Genomic DNA, 25813 nt, shown 5'->3' with positions numbered 1-25813 from the left:
TGTGCAGGTAACAAGGACGGATGGACATGGAGTGGCGACATTGAGAGAGGCTTTACAACCAAGTCCGCTTATGAAGCTATTAAAGATCAAGCAAACGAGACTACGGAGACGGTGGAGGAAACTGATATGAGTAAGAAGGTGTGGAAGATCCCTATTCCAAACAAAGTCAAGCTTACCGCATGGAGAATTTTGAAGAACAGAATTCCGACGTGTGACAATCTCTCGAGAAGAAATGTGATGTTGTGTGAAGTTGAGGTGGGATGTAACGCCTGTTTTCATCGGCAGGAATCCACGAACCACTTGTTGATCCACTGTCCAAAGACCTCAAAGGTATGGGAAGCAATCTTTCAATGGCTCGGAGTTAGCATGGCGCAGCCATATGACGTGTCCTCGCACTTCCAGTTCTTTACTAGTTTGAGTGGCCGGAAAAGAAATAAGAAGCTCTTGATGGCTCTTTGGTGTTGTACTACTTGGCTTATTTGGAAAATGCGTAATGAGAGTAGATTTGAGAACAAAAGATGGGAGAGTGCAAACTTGTTTGGAGAAATCAAAGCTAGAGTGTGGAGTTGGGGTAGAATTTTTGGATTTGTTAACGATGGAGTTGGGATTCATAGGTGGATGTCGAATGATGAACCACCGATGATTTTGTAATCTTCTTGGTACTACTGGTGCCTTTTCGTTCTATAATATTTACTTTCCTTATCAAAAAAAAAAAAGTTAATTCACCAAATTACTTTCCAACCAACTCTAATAAGGAAACTTATTATTACCTAATATTACAGCTTGGTATTGTACTTTTTAATATACTCATTCTTTAGTGTATTCCCTAAGGATATAATCACAATGTATTCTAGGTTCCTTGTTCACCAGAACCTATTTTTTGGGTAACTTCTAGGTTCGGGTAAGAACAATAAGATCTCATAGGAATCTAATTTATATATCTTATTAATATTTAAAACTATTTTTTTATGCTGAAATAGCGCAAACATAAATATTACACTATCTAATACTAATAAAATATAAATCCAATTAACTAAATATGATATTTGAAGTACAATTGGAGAATCTTAAATAAAATAATTTTGCAGTTACTAATTATTACATACACTACTGTATAGGTTTATTCTATGGTTACTAATTAATTATTTGATATTCTTTTAACGATTTAGGTACATTGCGTGGTTACTTACGGAATTGATAAAAATGAATAAATTATGGATGTCAAAGAATAGATTATCACAAGAGTATGAGGACGGAGTTGAAGCTTTTTTGAATTTTGCAGTCCAAAGTGGTTGTGATGGTAACTTAATCTCTTGTCCTTGTGCAAAGTGTGCTAACACTAGGAAGTATAAACGTATTGTCGTAAAGGGTCATATAATAATGAATGGTATGGGCATGACATATAAGAAGTTGGTATGGCATGGTGAAGGGCAGACTGCTTTAGTTTGAGCACATACCTTTATTTTCTTGTTACAAAGAAGTCCCTAAGGCTGCAGGTGAGTAAATTTATAATCTGATATTACTTTGGTTTATGTTCTCATATCCGGAGTGTCAAAATGATGAAATATGTTTTACTCTGCATTCCTTTAGGTTTTAGTGCCACTTGGAAAACGGCAGTAGTTTAGTTCTAATATATAATTTTTCTTGATCTCAGAAGTTATGGAACTACTCAACTGGGAAGTTCATAAAAATATATACAGGCCATGCGAACAGAGTGTACTGCATAACTCCAACATTTTCATATAACTTCTTTGCATATGATCATTTGTGAGTAATCTATGTAGTTAATTCATATATATAACTCTTGTGAAATAATGACAACAATTTTCCTTTTGGATTTCTCTTTCTGTTTTCTTATTATGGTGCATCATAAATAACTGCTTAAGAGTTGAAAAATGGTTATATTCAATCACGAGCTTTGAAATGCAAAATGTTGTATTCCTTTTTCCTTCTTTACTTCATAAGAAATAAGCCATAACACTGTTGTATACTAGCTCTAGATTCTTTAGCTTCGGATAAATCATTTTTGTGGTAAATTCTACTCAGTTTATAGATCTTAGCTTGTTTCTAACTTTAATTAGATAAGTTGCTTAAAATTGCCTATTTTCAATTATTTTTTGCAGGTAATCAGTGGAATTAACAAGGGCTTCATCGATGACAGGCTGCACCCCGGGTTAAAGCCCCAGCGCGTGGTTGTTAAGCTCCTTAATGAGGATGGATTACAGGGCCACATAGAATGGCTAGTATGTCTTTTTTTTTTTTTTGGTTAATTTGCATTTTGTGCTTCATGTAATATGGTTGTCTTTTGTTTTTTTATTTACTGACAAAAGTGATCTTTTGGTCAATTAAGACATGCTCATTTGGTGAAGTTGATCAGATACTGTTGCCTTACATGGAGAGATGGAGAGATGGTTTTGTTGAAGAATTACAGTGGTCTTAACTACACCGGTAAAATCTTGAGACCTTTTTCTTCCATTAATGCTCAATTGTACGCAGAAGATCCATTGTATCGTTCAAACAATGCTGTGTATTTATCTGTCTTGTTATTGTAGAATCAACCAATCTGATTTGACCTTTGATGTTGTTCCGAGCTTTTTGCTGCTTTTGTATAATTCTAGCATTGAATTTTGTGCTCAAGATTTAGTATTATCGCTGTTGGCTGACGTTTCCAGTTATAAGCATTAGTACCATATAAGTTATGGAGGTAGCCTGGAATATATACCCTTTCTCGTCTAACATGTACATTTTCTTAATTTGCCTCTAGGAACCTCACACTTATCCTCCATTATAGCTTGTATCCTCTTACTATTATAGCTTGTATAGCTATAGCATTGCAGGTAGACTACAACTCCAAGGTATGCTATCTCATGTGATATCTACTATTTATTGATTAGGATCTAGATACAAGTTGGCAACTTCTGTTAGTTTATGTTTCTGGGCAGTGATTGGCGTGATTCTTGTTGATGATAATCTTTGAACTGCTATAGTTTTGCTCTGAATTTCTGCTTTCAGGTATCATGGTAAGGTGTTAAGACATATACCGAAGCTAAAATCGATGATATTCGTGAGGAATGGGCAACTTTTGTGATAAAGCATGTGTTTGATTGAACTTTAGGTATGATAGCGATATGTTAATGTATATTTTTTCACTTGAATGTTTTTTATTATCTTATTTTTCTTATATTCCAATCTCTATACGCAGGTGCATATGATCGGTCCCCGTTTTGAGGAAGCAATTTTTTGTAGTATTTTGTTGTGCATGTAGTAGAATATGTATTAACAGGCAACTTGTGTAGCTCGAATTGTTGGATGTTATGTTATATATGCTAATATTATCTTGTCAATGTTATTTTATTATTTGAATTTTTTTTATTAATTTTTAGATATAAATAAAAGGAAAAATTGAGAATAAATAAAAAATATGCAGAAAACTGTCATCTAATACATGCAAAACTGTTATCTATAATGAAAAAGACAACAAAATAAAAAATCATATATAACGGTAGGGGTGAGCAAAATCGGACCAAAACCGACGGACCGGACCGAACCGATCGGTTTTTTCGGTCCGGGTCGGTTTTGGTCCATGTATTGGTCCGGTCCGGTCCTATTTTCTTGGACCGAAAATATTTCGGTTCGGTCCCGGTCCCGGGGAGGCTAAAACCGACGAAAACCGGACCGAACCGAATACATATATTTTAAATATATAATTAATATTTTTATTAATATTATTAATATTTATATTAATTTCTAATATTTGTATTAATATTTTTATTAATATATTAATATTTTTATTAATATATTAATATTTTTATTAATTTCTAATATTTTTATTAATATTTTTATTAATTTATAATGTTTTTAGTAATATTTTTATTAATATTATTAATATTTTTATTAATTTTTAATATTTTAAAAACGGTCGGTTTTGGACCGAACCGGACCGAGGACCGATGGCGGTTTCGGTCCGGTTTCGGTTCGGTCCTAAGGTTTCAGTTGGTCCGGTTCGGTCCAATTTTTTTTGAAAATTCGGTCCTCGGTTTTGTCGATCCGGTCCGGTTCGGTCCGGTCCGGACCGACTGCTCACCCCTATATAACGGTTACTAACCGTCATGTATGAAAGTCATAGATAACGGATGTAAGTGTTATGTATTATAATACAAAACCGTTATCTATGTCTTACAAAGATAACGGTTTAAACCGTTATAAAAAGCATAAAAAACTGTTAACTATAATATGGGAAAAAAGAAATATTATATAATACATAACGGATAAATTCTAATACATAACTGTGGAAAACCGTTATCTTTTTCTTACAAAGATAACGGTTTAAACCGTTATAAAAAGTATAAAAAACTGTTAACTATAATATGAAAAAAATATATATTATAGAATACATAACGGATAAATTATAATACATAACAGTAGAAAACCGTTATGTATAATCAATATAGATAACGGTTTCATAATGGTGATGTATGTGCGGTTGTACTGTTATCTTTTCCCTTCATAGATAACGGTTTTCAAACCGTTGTGTATGACGTATATCATAGATAACACCACTATACACAACGGTTATTTTGCTCATAGATAACGGAAAAAATCCGTTATCTATGAGCGTTTTTCTAGTAGTGAATTCCTTCTCACGTGCGATCCTCATTGCTTGAAGTTCTGCATTAAAATCCTCATAAATAATCGATTATTGTGAAATTTTGGCTTTTCATTTCCTTTTTTCTTTTGCCTTATCCCTACCAGTAGGAGGACGGATTGTTGAAGTTTCACTAACATAAGTTTCTGAGGTGGAGTTGTTTGAATTCTCGTCTTCCTCGATGGTTCTTGAGTTTTTCAACTGCAATGATCTTATTCAACATCATCATCATCATGGACTGCATCGACACGCGTACGCTCACCGCCCAACTTCAGTTCCTACTTCGGATGATGACGCATGACTTTTTCAGAAACCTCATTGTATTTGTACGTACACTTAGTTTTTCCATAAAAAAATTGAGCTTCATTCTCAAATTCTGCATCAGACATGTCGCTACTTTTTCGAGCATATGCTTCTGTGTATGCACCCACTCACTTGGTTACATTGGTATTCAACCTCTTGTAACGATTTCTCAATAACTCCACGACTTTTTACTCTCCCATTAATCGCGAGTTGTCAGCTCGAGATTCTTCATACATTCCCCAAATATTTTTCCATAAAGTGCCACTATTTTGATTAGTGCCAACAATTGTATTAAAGTTACAATAACATCAATCATACAAGAGTGCCAAATCTTCTTGATCATTCCAACGTTTCGAACCGTTATAAATGTTTGTGTTTGTGGGGTGTACAATTTTCATTAGTGAAATCATATGAAAATTGGGGGTTCAAACCAGATTCAAAAACTTCGCTATCAATATTTTCAAGATTAAGATAATAATCTTGGGAGTTTGACAAATTTTGAGAATTTGACTGAAAATTTCTAGAATTTTAGTTCCTACCAAACTTTGGTTGGTCTGCATTGTAAATTGAAGGACTTTTGATTTTTTTTTTAATTATTCTTTATTCATGTGGCCGGTCGATCACCTCTCAGTTAAGGTCACTTTTAATGATAGTCTTAATCAATTCCTTAAAACTTATGTCACCTTATAATGATACTTATTTCATGGACGAATGATGTATTATTTTTCATCACAATTACTTTAAAGTTTAAATTATCCAATCTGTGACCCGCAACTTACACCTAGCTCTGACCTGCACCCCAACCCCATCGGACCGTCCCGACCCATCACTCGTACGCTCAGTCTCCACCAAGTTTTTGCTTTTCGCAAGATTAGCTTTTTTTGAGGAAAAGAAACTGCAAGATTAGCTTCACTTAATTTCTCTATTTTCACTTTTGCTCGACTTTTTACGTTGTATCTTTCACAACTGAAAATAAATAAATAAATAAATATTAAAAAAAGAAAAAGAAAAAGAAAAAATACACTATTTTCAGAGAAAAGCTTTGATCTAAATTCCAAGAAAGCCAGATATTCGTAGTCACTATTTGTTGTTATTTTCTCGAACAAAATCTCGAAATTAAGAGAGAGAGGCAATGGGGAGTTCGTCGGATGATTTCTCTGTGGTGGTTCTGGCGTCGGATCTGGGGGTCGACGCCCGACCCTTTCTATCCAACCCGCCGCCAGAAGAAGAGAATTGGCACGATTGCTCTTCCTATCTTCCCTCCGCCGACGACCAAAGTCTAGATTTTTCCGACCTCGATGCTCTCAGCTTCTTCCGCCGCGAAAATGGTTGTGATAAGTCCGGAAACCGTATCTTCCGCATCATCGGAAAGTATTTTCCTGGTAATTCTCACAATTTCTTAATTTTAGGGTTTTTCTCCGCTAAATTTAGTTTAGATTTTTTTTTAGTAGTTTTAGATTAAATTCTCAGCTATGGAATTTGTCTAATGTACCCATTGATGGATGGAGAAAGGCGGAAAATTTATCTCTTCATTCCATTATCAGGATATATGGTAAATTTTTAGCTGCATTAGGACATTTTCTAGTTTAAGAGGATTGGAAGAATTGGTAACTGGTTGGGCATTGCGGTGTGTGTTTGAGTGTTTTTTTTTTTTTTTGTGTTTGTGTGTGTGTGTGTGTGTGAGAGAGAGAGAGAGAGAGTCTTCTTGATGTACCAGAGGGCTGTCATTGCATTGCTTATTATTCTCTGTATAATGCTTGAGAGAGAGAGAGAGAGTCTTCTTGATGTACCAGAAGCCTGTCGTTCACTTGCTTTATACTCTGTTGAATGCATTCTTATAAATCGAAACATTGTTGGAGAGGGGATAATAACACTCCTTGGCGTTGATATGGCTCCCCTTGGTCGACTGATGGATGGATTCTTTGGAATTCTACTATTGAAAACCAGATAGAGTTTATTTCGTTAGAGATTCTGTTGATTCATTCGTATAATAGAAAAAGATATTGCTCAAGAGGCGATCATGACTCCCCTTGGTCGAATGATCAATACTTTTTAAGAAATGGATTAGGTACTGGGCATTGTATTGCCGATCATTGGAAGATTGCATTGCTTTAGTTAGTCGTTAAATAATCAGAAGGATTGGTGTTTGGATTGCAGATTTATTTAGGATTGAAATACCTTCTTGTTTTGAAGGTGTAGGTAGTGAAATATATCATTGAATTCTCATTTTTCCCTTGTACATTATTCTGCTTCGATTGTCTAGATTTTTTTCCAACGGAGTTTGTCTCCTTGTTGATATGTTGTGACGACCTTCTTTGTGAGTGCAGCTCCTGTGATCTCTGGAGAAAGGCTGAAGAAGTATATCTTCCACAAGATTTTGACAGAGATGACTGAAGGCCCTTTCTGCATCGTATATATGCATAGTACCGTGCAGAAGGAGGACAACTCACCTGGTCTTACAATGCTTCGATGGATATATGAAGAACTACCCGAGGACTACAAAGACAGGCTTCAGGTCGTGTACTTCATTCATCCAGGACTTCGATCGAGACTTGTCTTTGCCACTCTTGGGAGATTTCTTTTAAGTGGAGGGTTAGTTTCTTTCTACTTCTTACTCGACTTATTACAGTATATGTGTAAAACCGTGGAGCTATACAGTCCAAATCCCATCTGATTATGCATGCAAATTTTTAACCTGCTGTTTGAAGAGCTTAGTGCTCATTAGTTAAACTTGTCAAAAATTTGATTTAGTTATGATTTGCAATCCAACTCTTCCATTGTCGCCTCAAATTTCTCCGATTCAATTTTTTATTAGAGAATGTTGTTCTTGGATTTGCATACAGTATCTGTAACTCCAACTAGATCTGTTTGTGGTTGATAGAAGTTGATTATGATAGATTTTATAAAAAATGCCATTACTGTTCATTTTTCGGATCAGCATTTTTGCTCGTGATTTATGCTGATCTCTCACAATATACAGTTTCTTCAACACACAGCCGTTGTTTTCTGATTCTCTGCAGTTAGGAGTTCCCTATCTCATCTAACTTATCCTCATTGTGGTCTTTGTGTCGATTATAGATTATACTGGAAAATCAAATATGTGAGTCGGCTTCAGTATCTCTGGCATGACATAAAGAAGGGACAGATCGAGATTCCCGAGTTTGTTCAACAACACGATGATATCTTGGAGCACAGACCGCTGACGGATTATGGCATCGAACCAGATCCAATGCATTTGATGGAGATCCCTTCTACAGCCTATTCATTTGGGAGGTACGACATGGGATGGTCATCCAGAGAATGCAGTTCTTAGTGGTAACAATCTCTTCTCGTTGTTATCGTGTCGTGTTTGTGCTGTGCACGTCGAAGCAGCTCGTGCACAAGCTGTAGCATGTTTGCCTTTACTATACTACTCTGTGGGTGTGGATTTTGTTAATATGGTGGCTCCCATGTATATGCTCATTAAGGGGTAAATCTTGTTTTTATTATGGATGTTACATCTTACATGTTTTTCGTTTGGGATATATGTGACAATTTATGGAATGTAATATCCAGTTGAACTTTAACGGGGCAATGACAATATATACAAGTTTTTCTTTTTGGATATATATGTGACAAAATTTAATTGAAGGTAATATCTAATTGAACTTTAACGGGCCAATAATGACAATAACATAAAGCACAATAAATTGATGGGTGATTCTATTTATAACCCCCATTTTATTCTTTATAACCCCTTATTTAAACTATTAATTAAAAATAATTAGAAGTTTACTAATTTGCCCTATACTTCCTTCATAGAATTCCCCGAGAAGCAACCCGGCCCTCCCGTCGAATCACTTTGCTCACCAGAATAATCTCCATTCTTTATTTAATCACTTTACTAACCAGAATTAAAATTCATTTGCATCAAGAAATAATTCAACAGAGAAGAAGTGAGGAAATAATCTCAGGTTTTGTATTATATTCTGGTGAGTAAATATACACTTTTTTTGAAGTTGACTATACATACAAAATCTACATTCTTTGTGAATATCTGAGTAATCTATGAGCCGTTGGAAAGGGATACTACTGTGTGTATTGTAGATCTATTTGCAAATGAATGTGATTACATAAATGGCTAAATAAGAATTTGTTTACTTTTTACGCCCTCAACTAAAAGAAGGCTTAAATTTGCTCTGCATTCCTTGTCTTCTCCGGTAATCGACTGCAATTGGAATCCAACATTAAATTAAATAGGCAATTTTGGATTGGTCTTGAGGTGTGCCGATCCCAACTGCAAGCCCCAATATAATCACAGACAAGAAGGATATAAGGTCATGAGTTTTTTGCGGATGAAGACGATGATCAATACGTATAGCCTCCTTGATGTTTAAATTTTCAAGATTATACTGATAAATTTATAATTTAATTTAGAGGCTACAAAAATGAGGGTAAAATAGTAAATTTTTAATTAATTTTCACTATTATTTTAAATAAGAGGCTGTAGAGAGTAAAATGGGGGTTATGAATAGAATCACCCTAAATTGATCTTCTAAAGAAAAAGGAGTCTTCATCATGTTGGTGGCGTCTACACGTTGGGGCGTTTATTTTAACTGATAGGATGAATAGATGAAATAATTTAGATTTTTAATCAATAATTTACTTTAAATGTTTGATAAATTTTGGATAAGGGTGTAAGCTGAGTAATGTCAGTGTTCAAGCTTTATTTATTCAGTTGGTCTCCTATCCCGACCCGACCCCAAAAAAACAGTCATATAAATACTTTTTACAAAAGAAGTCAAATGAATGCCTTGGTTCAGTGGTAATTGGTAGCACCTCACACTCCTTAGCCTCCACGTCACTGGTTCGAAACCCATTGGAGTATTTTACGTCTTTTTCCTTTTTCCGTTTCTTGCATTTTTTTTTTATTTTCTTTATATATGCTTATTTATTTGTTTTTCTTCAGTCTTTTTTTTTTCTTTTTATTAGCTTCTTTATTTTTTTGTTTAATTTTTTATTTTCAACACTTCTTTAACTTTTTTCTATTTTTTTAATTTTTTTAATATTAACTGTACTCATATCAATGTTTATTTTTTCTTACAACTATAATTAGTTAACCAAATAATTAAAATTATAAGTTTTCGTGAGTAAAATTAACAATTTTCGTGAAAAAAGTAATAATTTTAAAATATTACATTTCTTTTTATGAATAATTATTTTTTATTAAGATTATACTTACTTTTAATAAGTTTAAAATGTACATTTCTTAGCACAAATGTATACTTATGTTAATATAAGTATTTACCTTCATTCAATAATATAAAGTATTACTATATAAACTAAATCCTAAACCTTGAAAACTAAACCCTAAACCTTGAACACTAAACCCTGAACACTAAATCTTGAACCTTAATAGGAATATTTACTTTTCATAAGCATAAGGTGTACATTTGTTCGCACAAATGTACACTTATGTTAATATAAGTATATAAAATATACATTTGTTAGCACAAATGTAGACTTGTATTAATATAAGTATTTACTTTCATTCAATATAAGTATTACATTTTCTATACGTAATTTTTACTTTCATTAAAAATAAGTATTGTTTCAGTTAACAAAGAGTTTGTGCACAGATAAGAAAGTAAGAACTGAAAGCGATAAATGACAAAGGGATTTTTACGTGGTTCAGAATCCAATTCCTACGTCCACGGTCAGTTGATCACACTGACATACACTCTGGATTTATGCTTATGGGTGCACAGCAAACCTTGAATTGAAAATACAGTTTTCAGTACCAACACACTGGGTTGGATTTCTCAATCACTTAGCACGCACTAGGTACTAAGATCTCTTTGGAGTCAGAACACTGGTCTGAACTCCACACAACTCAAACACTCTTTTCGCTCAGTTGAAAGGAGGTTCGAAAACTACCAACTAGATCACATAGAACAGGTTCTCTGTAATCAGTAACTTAGGCTTTGGATAAACAATATTTGCCTAAGGTTCTAAGAGAATATATGTAATCAATAGTAGACTAATTTTGGCTTTAGGATTCTCTTATTCGATTCAAACTTTGGAAGGCTTTGATTTACTGAGTGGCAATTTCGGCAGCATTTCAGCTTGTATGTTTGAATCGGTGAAGATTGAAGTGTTCCTCGAGCTCTATTTATAAGAGAGGTCTTGAATAGATCCGTTGGCGGAGATGGTCTTCAAGAATTCATCCGTTGAAGAGTAATTCAAACTTGGCTGAGGCTTCAATCTTCGAGGTTCCTTGTTGGTGAGAAACGGCTACTCTGGTACAAGAGAGAAGACGTCTTTGAAAAGGTAATCACCAAAAAGGAATGCTCTACAGAGAAAGGACGATCATTTGTATCTCTGTATTTAATGCAGCTATACTTTGAGTGCGTGGCTTTCTTTTAACGTTGGAGTTTCAGTCCGAGGAAGAATGTCAACTGACTTTGTATCAGTCCGCTGAATCCATGTGGCCTGCATTAATGAATCAGTCATAACTGATTCTTCAGTTGAGAAACTCGTTTAGTCAAATATCAGTATTTGACTCTGCCTTTAATCGCGAACATCAGTCGAGTTCTTCAGTCTTCAGTCTTTAGTCCTTCGTTCTTCATTCTTCATTCCTCCGGTCTTCAATCTTCAGAACACTAGCTAAACTAGAAGGTGAACTCCAACATTTAAGTTCGAAAGGTTCTAGTCTATTACAAAGAAAACTTAAGGATTTTGGTATCATCAAAACTAAGGCTAGGATATTTCATTAAGTTCCCAACAGATATTACGAATAATAACGTTTCAAAAATATTAAGGGAAAAAGTGCAGATAAGCCCTCCTAGGTGTAGCCCTTATAGCTTATACCTCCCCATTCTCACTGTACGTGCAACTAAACCCCCCAACTCAAGAAAAAGGGTGCAAATACCCCCTCGCCCTAACCTCTATTTTCTCACCGTTAGTCAGCATTATTTTATTTTCTGTGGGGCCCACCATCTGAAGTCACGAATTTCACATGTATGACGGATTTCTACACGGCCGCAGCGATTCTCAGCCGACATCGGCGACGATTGGTGCAGTTTTCTCCGCAGCAATTCGATTCGAGATCTGACGCCATCGGCCTTATCGCTCAGTAGTGCGTAGAATTGGGAGACTTGAGAGAGCCGAGGGAGATAGAGGGCGCCGGCGGCAGTCTGCTTCATTTGCTGCTGTTGTCGGCCGGTTTGAGTTAAGAGGAGGAAGTTCAGGCGGTGGTGGCTGGACTAGGATGGATTTTGCAGAGGGAGGCCAGGGTTGCGGCGGCCCTACCGCTATCGCTCGACCACAGACGGAGAGAGGGAAGGAAAAAGGGTTAGTTGGCCGACGGTGGCTCTTCGTCGGAGGAGGAGCTGCGGCGCCAGAGTTTAGAGAGGGGTTTAGGGTCGAGATCGGCGGCGGCGGCCCTCCAGCCGTGCGGTCGCTGGGAATCGAGGCAAGGGCCACGAGTTGAGAGAGAGATGAGGGAGAACGGCGACAGTCGATGGCCCTTCGCCGGAGATGAGTCGCGGCGGCCGGAAGAGAGAGAGATCGGTGCTGCTATATGTGTGTGCGTTGTAAGGCAGAGAGAGAGACGAGAATTGAGGGGAGGGATGCGCATTATGTGAAGATGGTGGGCCCCATAGAAAATAAAATAATGCTGACTAACTGTGAGAAAATGGAGGTTAGGGCGAGGGGGGTATTTGCACCCTTTTTCTTGAGTTGGGGGGTTTAGTTGCACGCACAGTGAGAATGGGGAGGTATACGCACAATTGGCCTATTTATAGAATGATGCATTGAGGGTAAAATTATAAACCTACTAAACTCACGTACATTGCATGGCCGTCTCCAAATCTCTATCGGTTCCACTATTATTACTGTTACTAATTTTGGGTTGCCATTTGAAATGTCTCACTTTATAGTTTTATCACACAATTCTTAATCTTCGTGTTTAATTTTGGGTTAATAGCTGGAAAATACACCAACTATTTCCGGATTTACATATTGCACATGACCTTAAAAAATAGCTCCAGAATACATGACTTTTTAATTTAGTTGCAATTTGCAGCGTTGACCACCACCTTGATCGGTGTTGACGTGGCTCCCGGACTTTGCAGACGTGGACACACCGGCGATGTATTAAAACGACGTCGTTTTGTAAAGCTCTTATAAATTTTTTTAAAAAAAACAAGAGAAAAAACGTTATCATCCTGATTCATCTCATTTCCTTCCCTCTTAATACAGTAACCCCCAAATCCTCATCCACCAAATCTCGACATCCTTCTATTGTCACCGGTTGAGAGTGGGGCGGCGATTCTCGCCGTGAATCGAGGGTGAAACGGCGGAAGCCGAGTGATAGAAATGAGAGGGGTTTTCAGAGAGATTTAGGGATTTAAGGAGAAGGGTTTCTGAAATTGGGAGAATTTTTGGGGGTTTTTATGTTTTGAGTCAGAATGAGAGACGAGGGTCGTCGGTCTGTTGGCGGTGGAGGAGAAGCCGGGGAGGTGGGCGCCGGTCTGCTGCTGCAGTGTTGATGTTGGAGTTCCAGGGGGAGGGAGGTAGGGTTACTGAAAGGGGAAGGCTGGGTGGCGGCGGAGCTCGTTGGAGCGGCGCGAATATGCTGATGGAGACGTCATCGGTCTGTTTTAGAGTAATCCTCGCGGCATCGGCGTTGTACCTGTACCTGAGCTCCAGGTACCTCTCGCCCCAGGCCTCGATTAGGACGGCGGTGGCGCTTTCGCTCCAGCAATCCTCTCGGTCGCCGCCGGAGCCAGGGGTTTTCTGGTTCTGGATGGGGAGAGCGAGGGTTAGGGAGTTGGAAGAGGGCGGTGGGGCGGCGGCGACGGTGAAGGCGATCCACCCGTTGGGTGCGGGGGAAGGCTGGGACTGGATTTCATCGTCATCTTCGATAGGCTGGTCCTAGAATTGGGTGATTGAATCGAGATTGTAGAGAGAGAGAAATGGATGTATAGTCAATATTTTTCTTTATTTTTTTTATTTTTTCTCCTTATCAAAACGACGTCGTTTTGAACGCGTGGCTTGCCACCGTGTAATAAATTCCACGCGTAATGCCATGTAATTTAAAATAGTGTCCACGTCATTGCCGGTCAAACATAAGAGTGATCGGAATTTTCGCCGGGTGCAAATTGCAACTAAATCAAAAGGTCATGTATTTTGGAGCTATTTTTAAAGGTCGTGTGCAATATGCAAATCCGAAAATAGTTGGTGTATTTTCCGGCTATTAACCCTTTAATTTTTATTTTTATTTTGAATTATTTCAAATGAGACGGAGGGAGTAAATAATTACGTTGTTATTGTAAGATTTGTAAAACATACCGTAAACTAGAATTCGGTTAAAGTTGGATGAATTTGTTAGAGCATCCACAACAGATCTCTTAAAAGTAATCTTAACTTTAAATTTGAGCTAAAATAATAAAAAATAAGATAAAATGATCATCCAACAGATCACTTATATTAAGTTGGGCCCACAAAAAAATTTACGTCCCCTCAAATCTAATCCTAAATTTACACCCCCTTAAATCTAATCCTAAATTTATAATATAGATAATGAAAATTAGGAGAGCTGCTGTGTGCAATTGTAAAATAGGGGTTAAAAATAATTTAGGGAAGACTTTAGGAGTATTTTTATGAGTAAAATTTTGAGAGATCTGTTGTGGATGCTCTTAGCACATGTTTTGTAGGTATAACATTTTAAATATGGAAATGGATTTAAAAAGAAAAAGAATCTGGTGATAAAAAGAAGAAAAAAAAAAGAAGAGAAGATCCATTTATTGAAGAGACAAACTAATTAAGCAAACAGAAATATTTTGTTGTGTTTTAGGTAGCCTTTAATAAAAAGAATACTGATCACACTGTTTCTTGGATTTATTCCTTTTAGTCTGGAAACAACTGTAAAAGATTTTTGCCTAACAACTATTTATGTAGACCTCTTAATAGTAATTACAGCCAAACAACAAATTTTGTTTTTCCTCTACATTTCATCCCGTTGATGCTCCGACACGTGTCTTGTTCGAATGAAGTATAGAATTTCACCAGCCATGGAATTTCTTATTCACTTTTATACATAATAACTATTAATTTTAATTTGAATGAAATTCTTTTTCTTTTTTCATTCATAACAACTATTCCCTCTGTACCAAGTGACCTATATTCTATTTTGGGTTGTCCTACTATAAGTGATATATTTTTATAATTAAAATTAAAAAAAATATAGATCACACTATTTTTAATCCATTTACACATTCTTCTTAATTCACGTGTCAAAAATTTTTAAGCCACTTATAATGAAACGGGGGAGTATCATTGTTTCTTTTTGAAACGACCACTATCATTGTTATCTGATCATATAACTTTTATTTACGCTGAAATTTGCTACAAAAATCGATAATACAAAAAAAAAATGCCAAAATGTGACATAGCATGGCCACATCAGCAATGGGCTTTAGGTGTCACCAAAAGCCCGAATAATTAATTTTGGACTCGAAATAAGAGTGTAAATGTAAAAATGGAAGCTCCTAATTTTCAAATTGTGTAACATATAGTCTTCATTTTCAAATTTTGTTACATATAGTCCTCTTTCTTAAAACACTGAAAGTTACTATCCTTAAGTTACGTTCCTGTTTTAACAATTAGCTCTATATGATTGAGTAATTTTGTCCTTATTATTAGCATTTCTCCAATTTCACTCATTCAATGGATTATGAATCAAACAAACTTAGGGGTGTATTGGTTTGGGATTCTGTTGATTTTTTTTTACTTTAAAGAGTCTATGGATTTTCGTGGATTTAGGAAATCCATAGACTCTATGCAGAGTTTGGCTGACTTTTTTTTTTATTATTGATTTTCATAGATTTTCATCGACTTGATAGGAATTAGGAAGGCAACAATCCAGCGTCGGCTGGAGCCCAGCTACCGCTGGAACCGAAGCAATCCAGTGTCGGCCGGTGCCCAGCTACCGCTGGAACCGAAGCAATCCAGTGTCGGCCGGTGCCAGCCTAATTAATTAGCTCGCCAATATCAAAACTCCAACAAAATTATTCTCAACCTCCAACAAATCTATTCCAAAATTCTATTTATTCATAATAACAACTCTGTTACAAACCTCAATTTATTCCAAAGCAACAAAATTCATTCTCACTATTTATTCTTAGCAGATTGTAGCGCTCCTTCACTCTAAATATTACTCCATAAAAAGTTAATTCGATGAAAGGTTTTGTTTAGAAACAATTATTAAAAGTATATGGGTGACAATTTATTTGGAAGTGTATATTTTGATGTCTCCTTGTAAAACCAAATAAAACTTTAATCTAATTGATTAGTTTGCCAAAATTAAAACTCATGAAGATATATATATTATACAAATAAATTTGCGGCTTGCCAGGGATGGAGTAGAGGCGGCTGGTGATTGAGAGGATGAGAAGAAAATGGAGTGTGGACAAAGTTCACGACTCGAGCGAGCGTTGGACAAAAGAGAGGTGAAAGAGAATCCAAAGAAATCTCATGTGATGAGTTGAGATTTCTCTCTTTGTATTTTTTAAGGAGAATCCATCAAAATTCATAGAGTTTTAAAATCCACAGACTTTTGAATACCTAAGAATTTTTTAAGACTTTTTAAAATCTGTATTAAATACCTTTAGATTTTTAAAGACTTTTAAAAGTCTGGATTGAATACCCCCAGACTTTCAGAGTACAAAAAAATCCTACAGACTCTACAACTAATACACCCCCCTTAATTCAAATGATAGTATTTATCAAGTACATTAAGATATCTAAAAATTAATTTTAATTAATAATTAATGGACATTATATTATTTTTATTTATGTAACTAATTTTTAAAAGTAAACTTCTCTTGAAGAAATATGACTACTAAAGAGACATAAAAAGTAATTAAATGTGTGGGATGCTTGTAAACGGTCCTGGCTCCAACCTCCCACGAACACACCAACCAAAAAGAACAAACGAAAAGGTAAGAAAGGTGAGGTTGCCCTCAAGACAGCAGACTTGCCCCGAACCTCAAGACGAACAACGGAAGAAAAGCCCTCAAACACGAGGGAAAGGATAATCTCAATACTCGAACGCAGCAAATGATCCTCAAAGAAACTCAACGCCGACAACAAGAGCTGCCGCAGAGCTACTAATGCGGCCTCACTCTCCCCACCCCAATCCCAAGCGCACCTGGAGATTGAAGAAAAAGGTAGAGAGAACACTCCCCACCAACTCCTCACACCCAACCAGCCACCAAACCAAGAAACACCAACCACTGCTAAGTGTTTGTAAAAAAGCCTCTTCCAAGAAGGAGAAAAAAGCCATGCACACTCCAAACTCACATGAAAGGATCAGCTAAATCCAATGTGAGTAGCTATGTGTGTAAACATCCGAAGAAATGGCATGCGAGAGCTCATTAATGGCGTAGGGCCACCAACCCTCTTGACGAGCTAGATTGGCCATGACGTCCACCGCCGAGTTACCCTCTAGGTAAATGTGTGAAACACGGAAAGCCTCAAAATTCTAAATACGAAGCAGGGTATGACGCCAATACGGAATAAAATGCCAAGAGATATCTGACGATCTATGAGAGAGTAAGTGAACAACATAGGTGGAGTCTGATTCCAGCCATAATCTCGTCCAACCACAAGAGGAAGCAATAGTGATGGCGGTGATGGCAGCAAGAAGTTCCGCCTCAAAGGCAAACCCGGAGCCCCCTTTGACATGAAAGTACCCCAAGACTTCGGCGTCCGAATCTCTAAACAGCCCACCTGCCGCGATCAAACCAAGAAATCCGGAGGCTGACCCATCGGTGTTTGCCTTGATCCAACCCATCTCCGGGGGGCACCAAAAAACCGAGATATAATCCAGGGGAGACGCGGCATGCGAAGTAGCACCAATATCTCTCAAAGTCATATAGTCGCTCCATAAGTTGGACATAACTCCCAACTTGAGAGCACTCTGATCCACTTCTTTGATCAATATATTCAAAAATTGATGGACAGCTCTAACATCAAAAGAAGAATCATAAAAAAAAGCAGAGTTTTACCCTTGCCTTACACACCACAGCACTGTGATGATGCTGAATTCCACCAAAAAGCGATGAGCGAGCTGAAGGAAATATTCCATGAAAGTACCCCAAGACTTCGGCGTCCGAATCTCTAAACAGCCCACCTGCCGCGATCAAACCAAGAAACCCAGAGGCTGACCCATCGGTGTTCGCCTTGATCCAACCCATCTCCGGGGGCCACCAAAAAACCGAGATATAATCCAGGAGAGACGCGGCATGCGAAGTAGCACCAATATCTCTCAAAGTCATATAGTCGCTCCATAAGTTGGACATAACTCCCAACTTGAGAGCACTTTGATCCACTTCTTTGATCAAGATATTCAAAAATTGACGGACAACTCTAACATCAAAAATAGCAGAGTTTTACCCTTGCCATACACACCACAACACCGTGATGATGTTGAATTCCACCAAAAAATGATGAGCGAGCTGAAGGAAATATTCCAGGCTTGAACAAGAAATTCGTGGACATCCGCGCTATGAATCATATAGTCTTTGCCAAACCAACTGAGCAAAGTTTCCCAAATCGGCCTCACACAAGAGCAGGTCCAAAAAATATGACTTATAGAATCTGCCTGATTTCGACAAAGAGGGCAGCAGTTTGGAGCAATCAAGCCCGGTTGACCAAATTATCCATGGTAGGCAAGCGATCATGAAAGATCCCCCAACAAGTTAAAGATTGCCGGACCGGAATATTGTTGTCCCAAATCCATGTACCCCCGCTAACCGTGGGGTACATGTGAGAAGAGTCGGCGTATGCCACTGCCGACGTGACATTACCACGTAGAGACTTCTTCCAGTAGCGAGTGTTCGCATCATAACCCATCGGTAAAGCGAGCATGTCACCTACGATATCCGGATATTACTCCACAAAGTTAGCTGAGAAATGTCATTTTTTATCGAAGAAATACTCTGACACCGGCTACATGAAAAACTCATGCATGTAATGTGGGATGGCGAGATGGTCACACACCCGGTACCCAAGCCAATCATCGAGCCAGAAGAGAGTGGAGCTCCCGTCGCCAATAGCAATGTAAGTGTATTCCACCAAATTATTGATCTCCTCTTTAATACCGATCCAAACTGAGGAGTTAGCAACCGAGCGCTTAGCGAACCCAAAATTATCGAGGTACCGAGTCCGTAGCAGCCCATGGGCAAAGCCCTGTCCTTGAACCATATTCCAAGCTAACTTCATGAGGAAGCTCCTATTCATCATCGAGAAGGGCCGAACTCCCAGCCCGCACTCCTCTTTAGTGGCGCAACATCTATCCCACTTCACCCCACAAGCCGACTTTTGATTCGTGTTTCCTGTCCAGATAAAATTTTTGCATTTACGATCCAACTCATAAAGAAAAGACTTAGGCCATTTAAAGACCACCATGGTGTGAATGATGGAGCTTTGGATCAAAGATTTAACAAGGCAGGGTCTGCCCGCCATCGAGAGTTATCGGCTAGCCCATCTAATAAATTTTCGCATGATTTTGTCTTTGATGATCATGAAGTGAGCAGCCCGTAGCCTCCCCACAAAGAGTGGAGCTCCCAGATAAGTCACCACCGAGCTGTCATGAGTGAATCTTAGCATGTTATTGATGCCCCGTTTCATCTGCATCGTGACCCCTTGCTTATAGTAAACCTTGACTTTTCCAGGCTACATATTTGTCCCGAAATGCTCCCATAATAATCGAAGATATGTTTAAGCTTCCGCGCATTAGCCACCGAGGCTTTGCAAAAAATGAGGATATCGTCGGCGTAGAGAAGGTGGGTCGGAAAATAAGCCTAACGGCTAAAACTCGTAGGAACAAACTTCCTGGCCATAATGCAATTGAACAAAAGATGGCTGAGAACGTATTCTGCAATCCCAAAAATGATGGGCGACAAAGGGTCACCTTGTCGCACCCCTCTCGAGCATGGGAAGTCCCCCACAGTAGTCACAATCTCCACTTTCGGTATGAGCGTCAAAGTGTTCGCATTACAACCTGAGGGAAGATACGAATTCAGAAAAAAGCCTCGGACAACTTGCACAACATCTCCAAAAATAATGTTCCAGCAGTTCTGAAAGAAATAACCCGAGAAACCATCAGGCTCGGGCGCACTCACCGCCCCGAGGCTAAACACCGCCACTGTGATCTCAATGTCTGAGCGAATAGACACCAAATCCTCATTGTGAATATCTGTAACCCTATGATCCAAGGTAGCCTCAAGCTCAGCTAACTCCAAATCCTCCACTGGCTCTTGCGAGAAAAGATTGGAAAAATGGTCAATGATATGGCTTTCAATAATCTGTTGATCGAGAGATGTCCAATGTGCAGGTCTCCTTGTCGAACTCTGAGCATAGCATGAAAGAAAGCAGTGTTCCTATCGCCATCAGTTAACCACGTCACACGACTCTTTTGTTTAAGGTGATCGTTCTTTCTAGCAAGAACGGTACCCAGTTTGGCTTGAATGTCGATTTCTTCATCAAAAAGGTTTCCAGTGTATCCCTCATTGGAGACACGGCCCTCAACGAGTTCAAGCTTCTGCTGCAGCTGCATGATCTCTTGATCCACATGATCAAAAATGTTTTTGTTCCACAAACGAAGCACACCTTCCAGCCATTTGAGTTTTTTCATTACTTTAAGAATGGAGCAGGGGATCAGATGATCTTCATTCCAAGAGGCAGCCACCACATTCATAAACTCTGGATGCATAGTCCACATATTCAGAAAATGAAATGAGCGTCTCCCCGGTGGAGATCGAGATTGGCAAATAAGTACAATGGGAAAGTGGTCTGAGGAGAAGCACGGAAGAGCATGAGAGATAATCGCCGCCCAAAGGTCCACAAAGGAAGGTGAGACCAGGGCTCAATCCAACCGAGACTCCACGTGATTGGGCATAAAGCGTCTTCCGAACCAAGTGAAAGACAATCCAGTAGTCACTGGCTCAATGAGCCCGGAATCATAAATAAAATTACAGAATTCCATACAAGCCATGGAGAAAGGCATCACCGTGCTCTGCCGTTCATTAGCCCCTTTCACCGCGTTAAAATCACCCATGAAAATGGTATTACCATTTACGAACCGCAAAAGATCAGCCCACAGTCACTGTATGGCCACTAGGTCATTGGCCTCGTGTATAATAGCGATCCGAAAAGTTTGATTATGCCAGCAAAAATTAGAAATTACAACCTGGTTAAAGGAAAAGATAACATTAGAAGTCACAGAGAAATGTGAGAAGACCCAAATATTAGAACACTGTGGAGTTCTATCATTCTGATGTAGATGAATCGTGTTAATAGATTTCCAGAAACCGGGTCTTATCCTTTGAAAATTAGATTTAGGCTCAATGATGCCCAAGAAAATAGGAGTGAAGTTAGCGCAATGCTCCTTGAGCATATGCTTGGATTCGTCCGTAAGACCCCGGATGTTCCAAACCAGGATATTCGTTAAAACTCAACCGAAAGGTCAGACGGGCTATCACCCATCTCAACTTCCTTCGCCCAGCTCTTGGCCACAACGTTACTCATAGTTCGAATGCTCTTGTGCTCATTGGGCTCAATTATGTACTCGTGTGATTGCTTCCCGAGATCTGTGTTCCCACGTAATCTATTTTTTTGATACTATCTTCCACACGTGGATACTCAATTTTACCCCTCCCACGGCCACGACCCTTCTTGGCTGGAACCTCAGCAGTCGGTGCCATACCCTGTATGATGCTCTCTATTGTTTGAATCTTTATGGCGTTTTCGACTGCCAGCGCCTTAATATCCGACGCCGCCATCTCCGGCCTTTCCTGCTCAGAAGCTATTGGCTTAGATTCAAACTCCGCGCCGTTATTCGATTCCCCCTGCTCCTCCATGAGCACATCTTCTTGAGAAACGGAAACATTCACACTCTTGGTAGTCTTAAAAACAGCTTCAAGAAGGTCAGGCCCTGACATATGCTGCCCCATCATATGCTCCTCGGTTTCAGATAGAGGGCTGAACTTGTTGGACTGTTGCCTGTCCTCCCTAGCATTAGAGGTTTGTTGTTCTTTCCCTAAACGTTCGCTAGACTCTTAGACGCAAGGTGTATGTGGAAAGACCTGCGCAGACTTCGTCTCTTCCACCCTCAACTCAACAATAACCGGAACCCGCTCCTCCGATCCATTAACAGTATCATGGACGTGCATACCGTTATCCGAAAGAACAACTTTCGGATGTGTGACCGCCGGCTGTTTGTTGATGTGACCACCGTGTGTTCTATGAAAGTTCAGGCTAGGATTATCAGGATTTTCTTGAGTTTTATCTTTGTTAGCATAGTTTACAGTTCTCCATAAAGGCCCCTGCGGCTCCTTCGGCTTCTCAGGTTTTTCATAACCAACATTCGGTTGCTTCACCCGTTGATAATTTTCGATGCTATGACCAGTAATCTTGCAGCGTAAGCAGTAAGGTGGGAGCGACTCATAGATGAACTCCACGTAAAGTGGGCCCTTACCATCATCAATTGTGAGAAACTCCGGCAATGGCTGTGACAAATCAAGTTCAATCAAGATCCTGGCAAAGTGACCCACTTCACCGTGGACCGAAGTGCCATCAATTCGGATAGGTTGCCCTAAGTGTCGTCCAATGCCTGTTATGATATCCGGGTGCCAGCATTCCAGAGGTAAATAGTAGATTTTAACCCATACCTGAGCCAAAGGAGAGACTTCTTTGTATGGATCGAATCGGGGGACCCAATCCCGCAAACGCATGTGCCCAATCGACAAATCAGAAGCGTGTGTACGTTTGACGATCATCTTATCTTCCAAGGAGGCGAACATGAATGTAAAGTAACCCTTGGCCATGGGTATGATTTGCCAGTCTCCAGCGGTAGCCCACAACGATTTCAATTCTTGTTTTAGTTCAGGAATAGGCTGAGGCTTATCTTCTTTGCGCAGCAAAAAGCGCCCGATGAGCGTGAATCTGAAACCTTCAAGTTGTTTCTTGTAGAGATCTGGTGGAATGATGAGAAATAAAGTGTCTCCACTTTTCTGGGGAAAAGAGCACGGAATTGATGGGCGGGAACATCCAAATGATGGTCCCTATTTGGATTCACCATCGTCGCATAGGCTGGCTTAGGGGCTTGCGGAGCGGAAGTCTTGCCCACTGCAGTAGTCGAGTGGACTCCGCCGGCGCTAGTGGCACTGGGAGTTGTCAGTTGCATGGTGGTACCCTTCGGAGAACTAGGGTTTGCAACATCTTTCGCAGAACTAGGGTTGGCAGCGTAGGGAGAGAGGCCCCTGGCCAGCAAAATTATTATAGACAATGAGGAGATTGAGAGCCGACTTGTCGTGAAGACGAGTCGGAGAGTCATCGGAAGACATGGTGGGAGGCGGCAATCGCTAGGTTTTAGGGAAACGACGGCTCATCAGGTAGGGTTTTTAACTTCAATGTTGACTAAAATTCATGTAATTAAATGTGCATGATGTGACAATATATAAACAAGGTATGTGGATTTTACAAGAAGTTAGCTAGCCAGTAAAGGGGAGTTTGATATGTTATCGTGTCTCTTTGGACATACTATTTAAGAGTTAATATATCACACTCTAGTTTATTTCATATAGTAAAACTAAAATTTATTTATAAAAATGAAAAATTGGAAATAATAATCTTTTTGACATAAATGTACTAATTTATTCTTAATAATATATTTTAAATAATTTAAAAATAATTATAAAAAACAACAAAAAAACAAATCTACCATACTTGCGGCCCATTTTCCAATGTTGCCCCTTCCTTGCCCCCAATTTTCCAAACGTTTTTCCCGCATATCCCCTTTCTTTTACGCGGCCACTTGTACCAAAATTCGACCCGCCGACAATATTGCTACGCCTTTGCCTCCACCACTTGCAAAGTCTTCTCTCTCTCTCCATGCTTTTCTTTCTTTCCACCATCGCTGATGCTCCACCATCATGACCAAGCATATGTCGTCACGGCAACCAACGGCGATGTCGAAGTTGCACTCGGTTTCTTTGTGGAAATTAAATCTTTGAGCTTTTTCAAATTTAATTTCCGGAAGATGAATGTGGATTTGACCTTTGTTGACTGTGGAAATGTCGACTATAGATTGATCGAGATCTGTTTCACTGCCTCTCTTTCCTCTTGCTCGATTCTCCAGCGTCGTCGCCGCTTGCTTTCTCTCTGAAATTGCGATTGTTACACACTTTTTCACAAAAGTGTGTAACAACGTTTACACACTTTTGCAAAAATAATGTGTAATAGTGTCAAAAGTGTGCAATTATATAAACAGGTGTGTAATTGCGTAAAATATATAGTTACTCACTTTTTGCGACTATTAAAAATCGTGTAAACGAAAAAAAAGTGTAATTATATACTCCCTCCGTCCCACTAATAAAGACATATGTCTTTTGGGCACGGAGATTAAGGAGAGGTAGTTTAGTGGTTAAAGTGTTGGGGACCACCTCTATTAGTTTAGTTGATTAGTTTTAGTTTAGTGTATTTGTGTATTTCTATTTAATGTTTTATTTGAATTTTAAATTTTGTAATTTTATAAATTTCACAAATTTTAATTAATTTAATTGTCCAGAATTTTTAACAAAATAAAATTGACTTTTATTCATCTAGTTTTTTTTAAGCGTTTTTTTTTTAATCCAATTTTTGTTAATCATTATCCATATTCAATTCATGGTATAGGCTTTTGGATTCAAGTCCAAATTAATGAAACACACTAAAAAGGCGTCTGCTAAAATGAAAAGAAATGCTCCAATTCTTTAATAAAGGCGCCAACACCAAATTTCATTTCTAACTCAATTTTCCCACCAAAATTTGACAACCAACCTTATAAAAGGGGCTGCTCGTACCAGTTTCAAAACATACACACAATTTCTGTGTTAGAAGCACAAGGTCAGTTAGTCTCTGTTCAAAGCAAAAAAATCAACAAATGTAGAAGAAAAAGAGTGCAAATAGATTTAGAACTCATAGCTAGTCGCCGCCAACAACCTCTTCCCGCTCGCGCACGACGTCGTCCCAGCTTTCCATGCATAGGAGAGAGTCTAGCTCCGACACCTGTGCCTTCATCGCGGTAGAGGGGCGGCGAAAGATGGGCCGCCGGATCGGACTCCTCGGAACCCTCGAATCCTCCATGAAAGCACCGCCGGTGGACTCCTCAGAACCTTGGAATCCGCCGCTCCCCTCATAGACAAAACCAGACGGCGGCGACGGCAACGGAGGTAACTCCTTAAAGAATTCTTCGTCCTCCGAATCGGGGACGAATTCGGAGTTCAAATATGCCGACCAACCCATATTATCGGCCATAAACGCGTAGATCTAGGGTTTCAGAGAGAGGGAAAAAGGGGATTAAGGTTTTGGAGGAAGGCGGCGCGGATGGAGGCTGAGGACGGCAGAATCTTAGGGTTTCGGAGGAAGGCGGCGCGGATGGAGGATGAGGACGGCGAAATCTTAGGGTTTCGGAGGAGGGCGGCGCAGATGAAGGCTGAGGGCGGCGGTATCTTAGGGTTTCAGAGCGTGAGAGAGGCGGAGAGGCCGAGAGAACTTTCGAGAGAGAGAGAGGCGGAGAGGCCGAGAGAGTGAGAATGAAGATAGGGTTTTTTTTTGTTTCTTATTTATACTTGAATTAAGGTGCAATTAGTAGTGTTAATTACCCCCTAATTCTTTCCTTATTTGGAGTGTGTCTTTATTATTGGGACACCCCAATAAGGAAAGTGTGTCTTCAATAGTGGGACGGAGGGAGTATTTTACACTGTATTTTGGTTAAAAATGTTACTATTTTCACAATTTTATCCATATAAATAAAATTTTCTTTTACAATGTGATTTT

The 25813-nt window shown here is 38.9% G+C and overlaps 1 protein-coding gene across 1 annotated transcript; it reads left to right on the top strand.

Moving 5' to 3' along the window:
- The first annotated feature begins 5695 nt into the window (after positions 1-5695).
- LOC131004669 (uncharacterized) lies at positions 5696-8554 on the top strand. The gene is made up of 3 exons (XM_057931379.1): positions 5696-6330; positions 7276-7540; positions 8027-8554. The coding sequence occupies exons 1-3, from the start codon at positions 6081-6083 to the stop codon at positions 8259-8261; spliced, it is 750 nt and encodes a 249-aa protein (XP_057787362.1). The 5' UTR covers positions 5696-6080; the 3' UTR covers positions 8262-8554.
- The last annotated feature ends 17259 nt before the right edge of the window (positions 8555-25813 follow it).

The sequence above is a fragment of the Salvia miltiorrhiza genome, unplaced genomic scaffold (genome assembly GCF_028751815.1).
Source record: "Salvia miltiorrhiza cultivar Shanhuang (shh) unplaced genomic scaffold, IMPLAD_Smil_shh original_scaffold_453, whole genome shotgun sequence".
NCBI lineage: Eukaryota > Viridiplantae > Streptophyta > Magnoliopsida > Lamiales > Lamiaceae > Salvia > Salvia miltiorrhiza.
The sequence above is the reverse complement of the archived record's forward strand: the minus strand, read 5'-3'. Positions and strand labels throughout refer to the sequence as shown.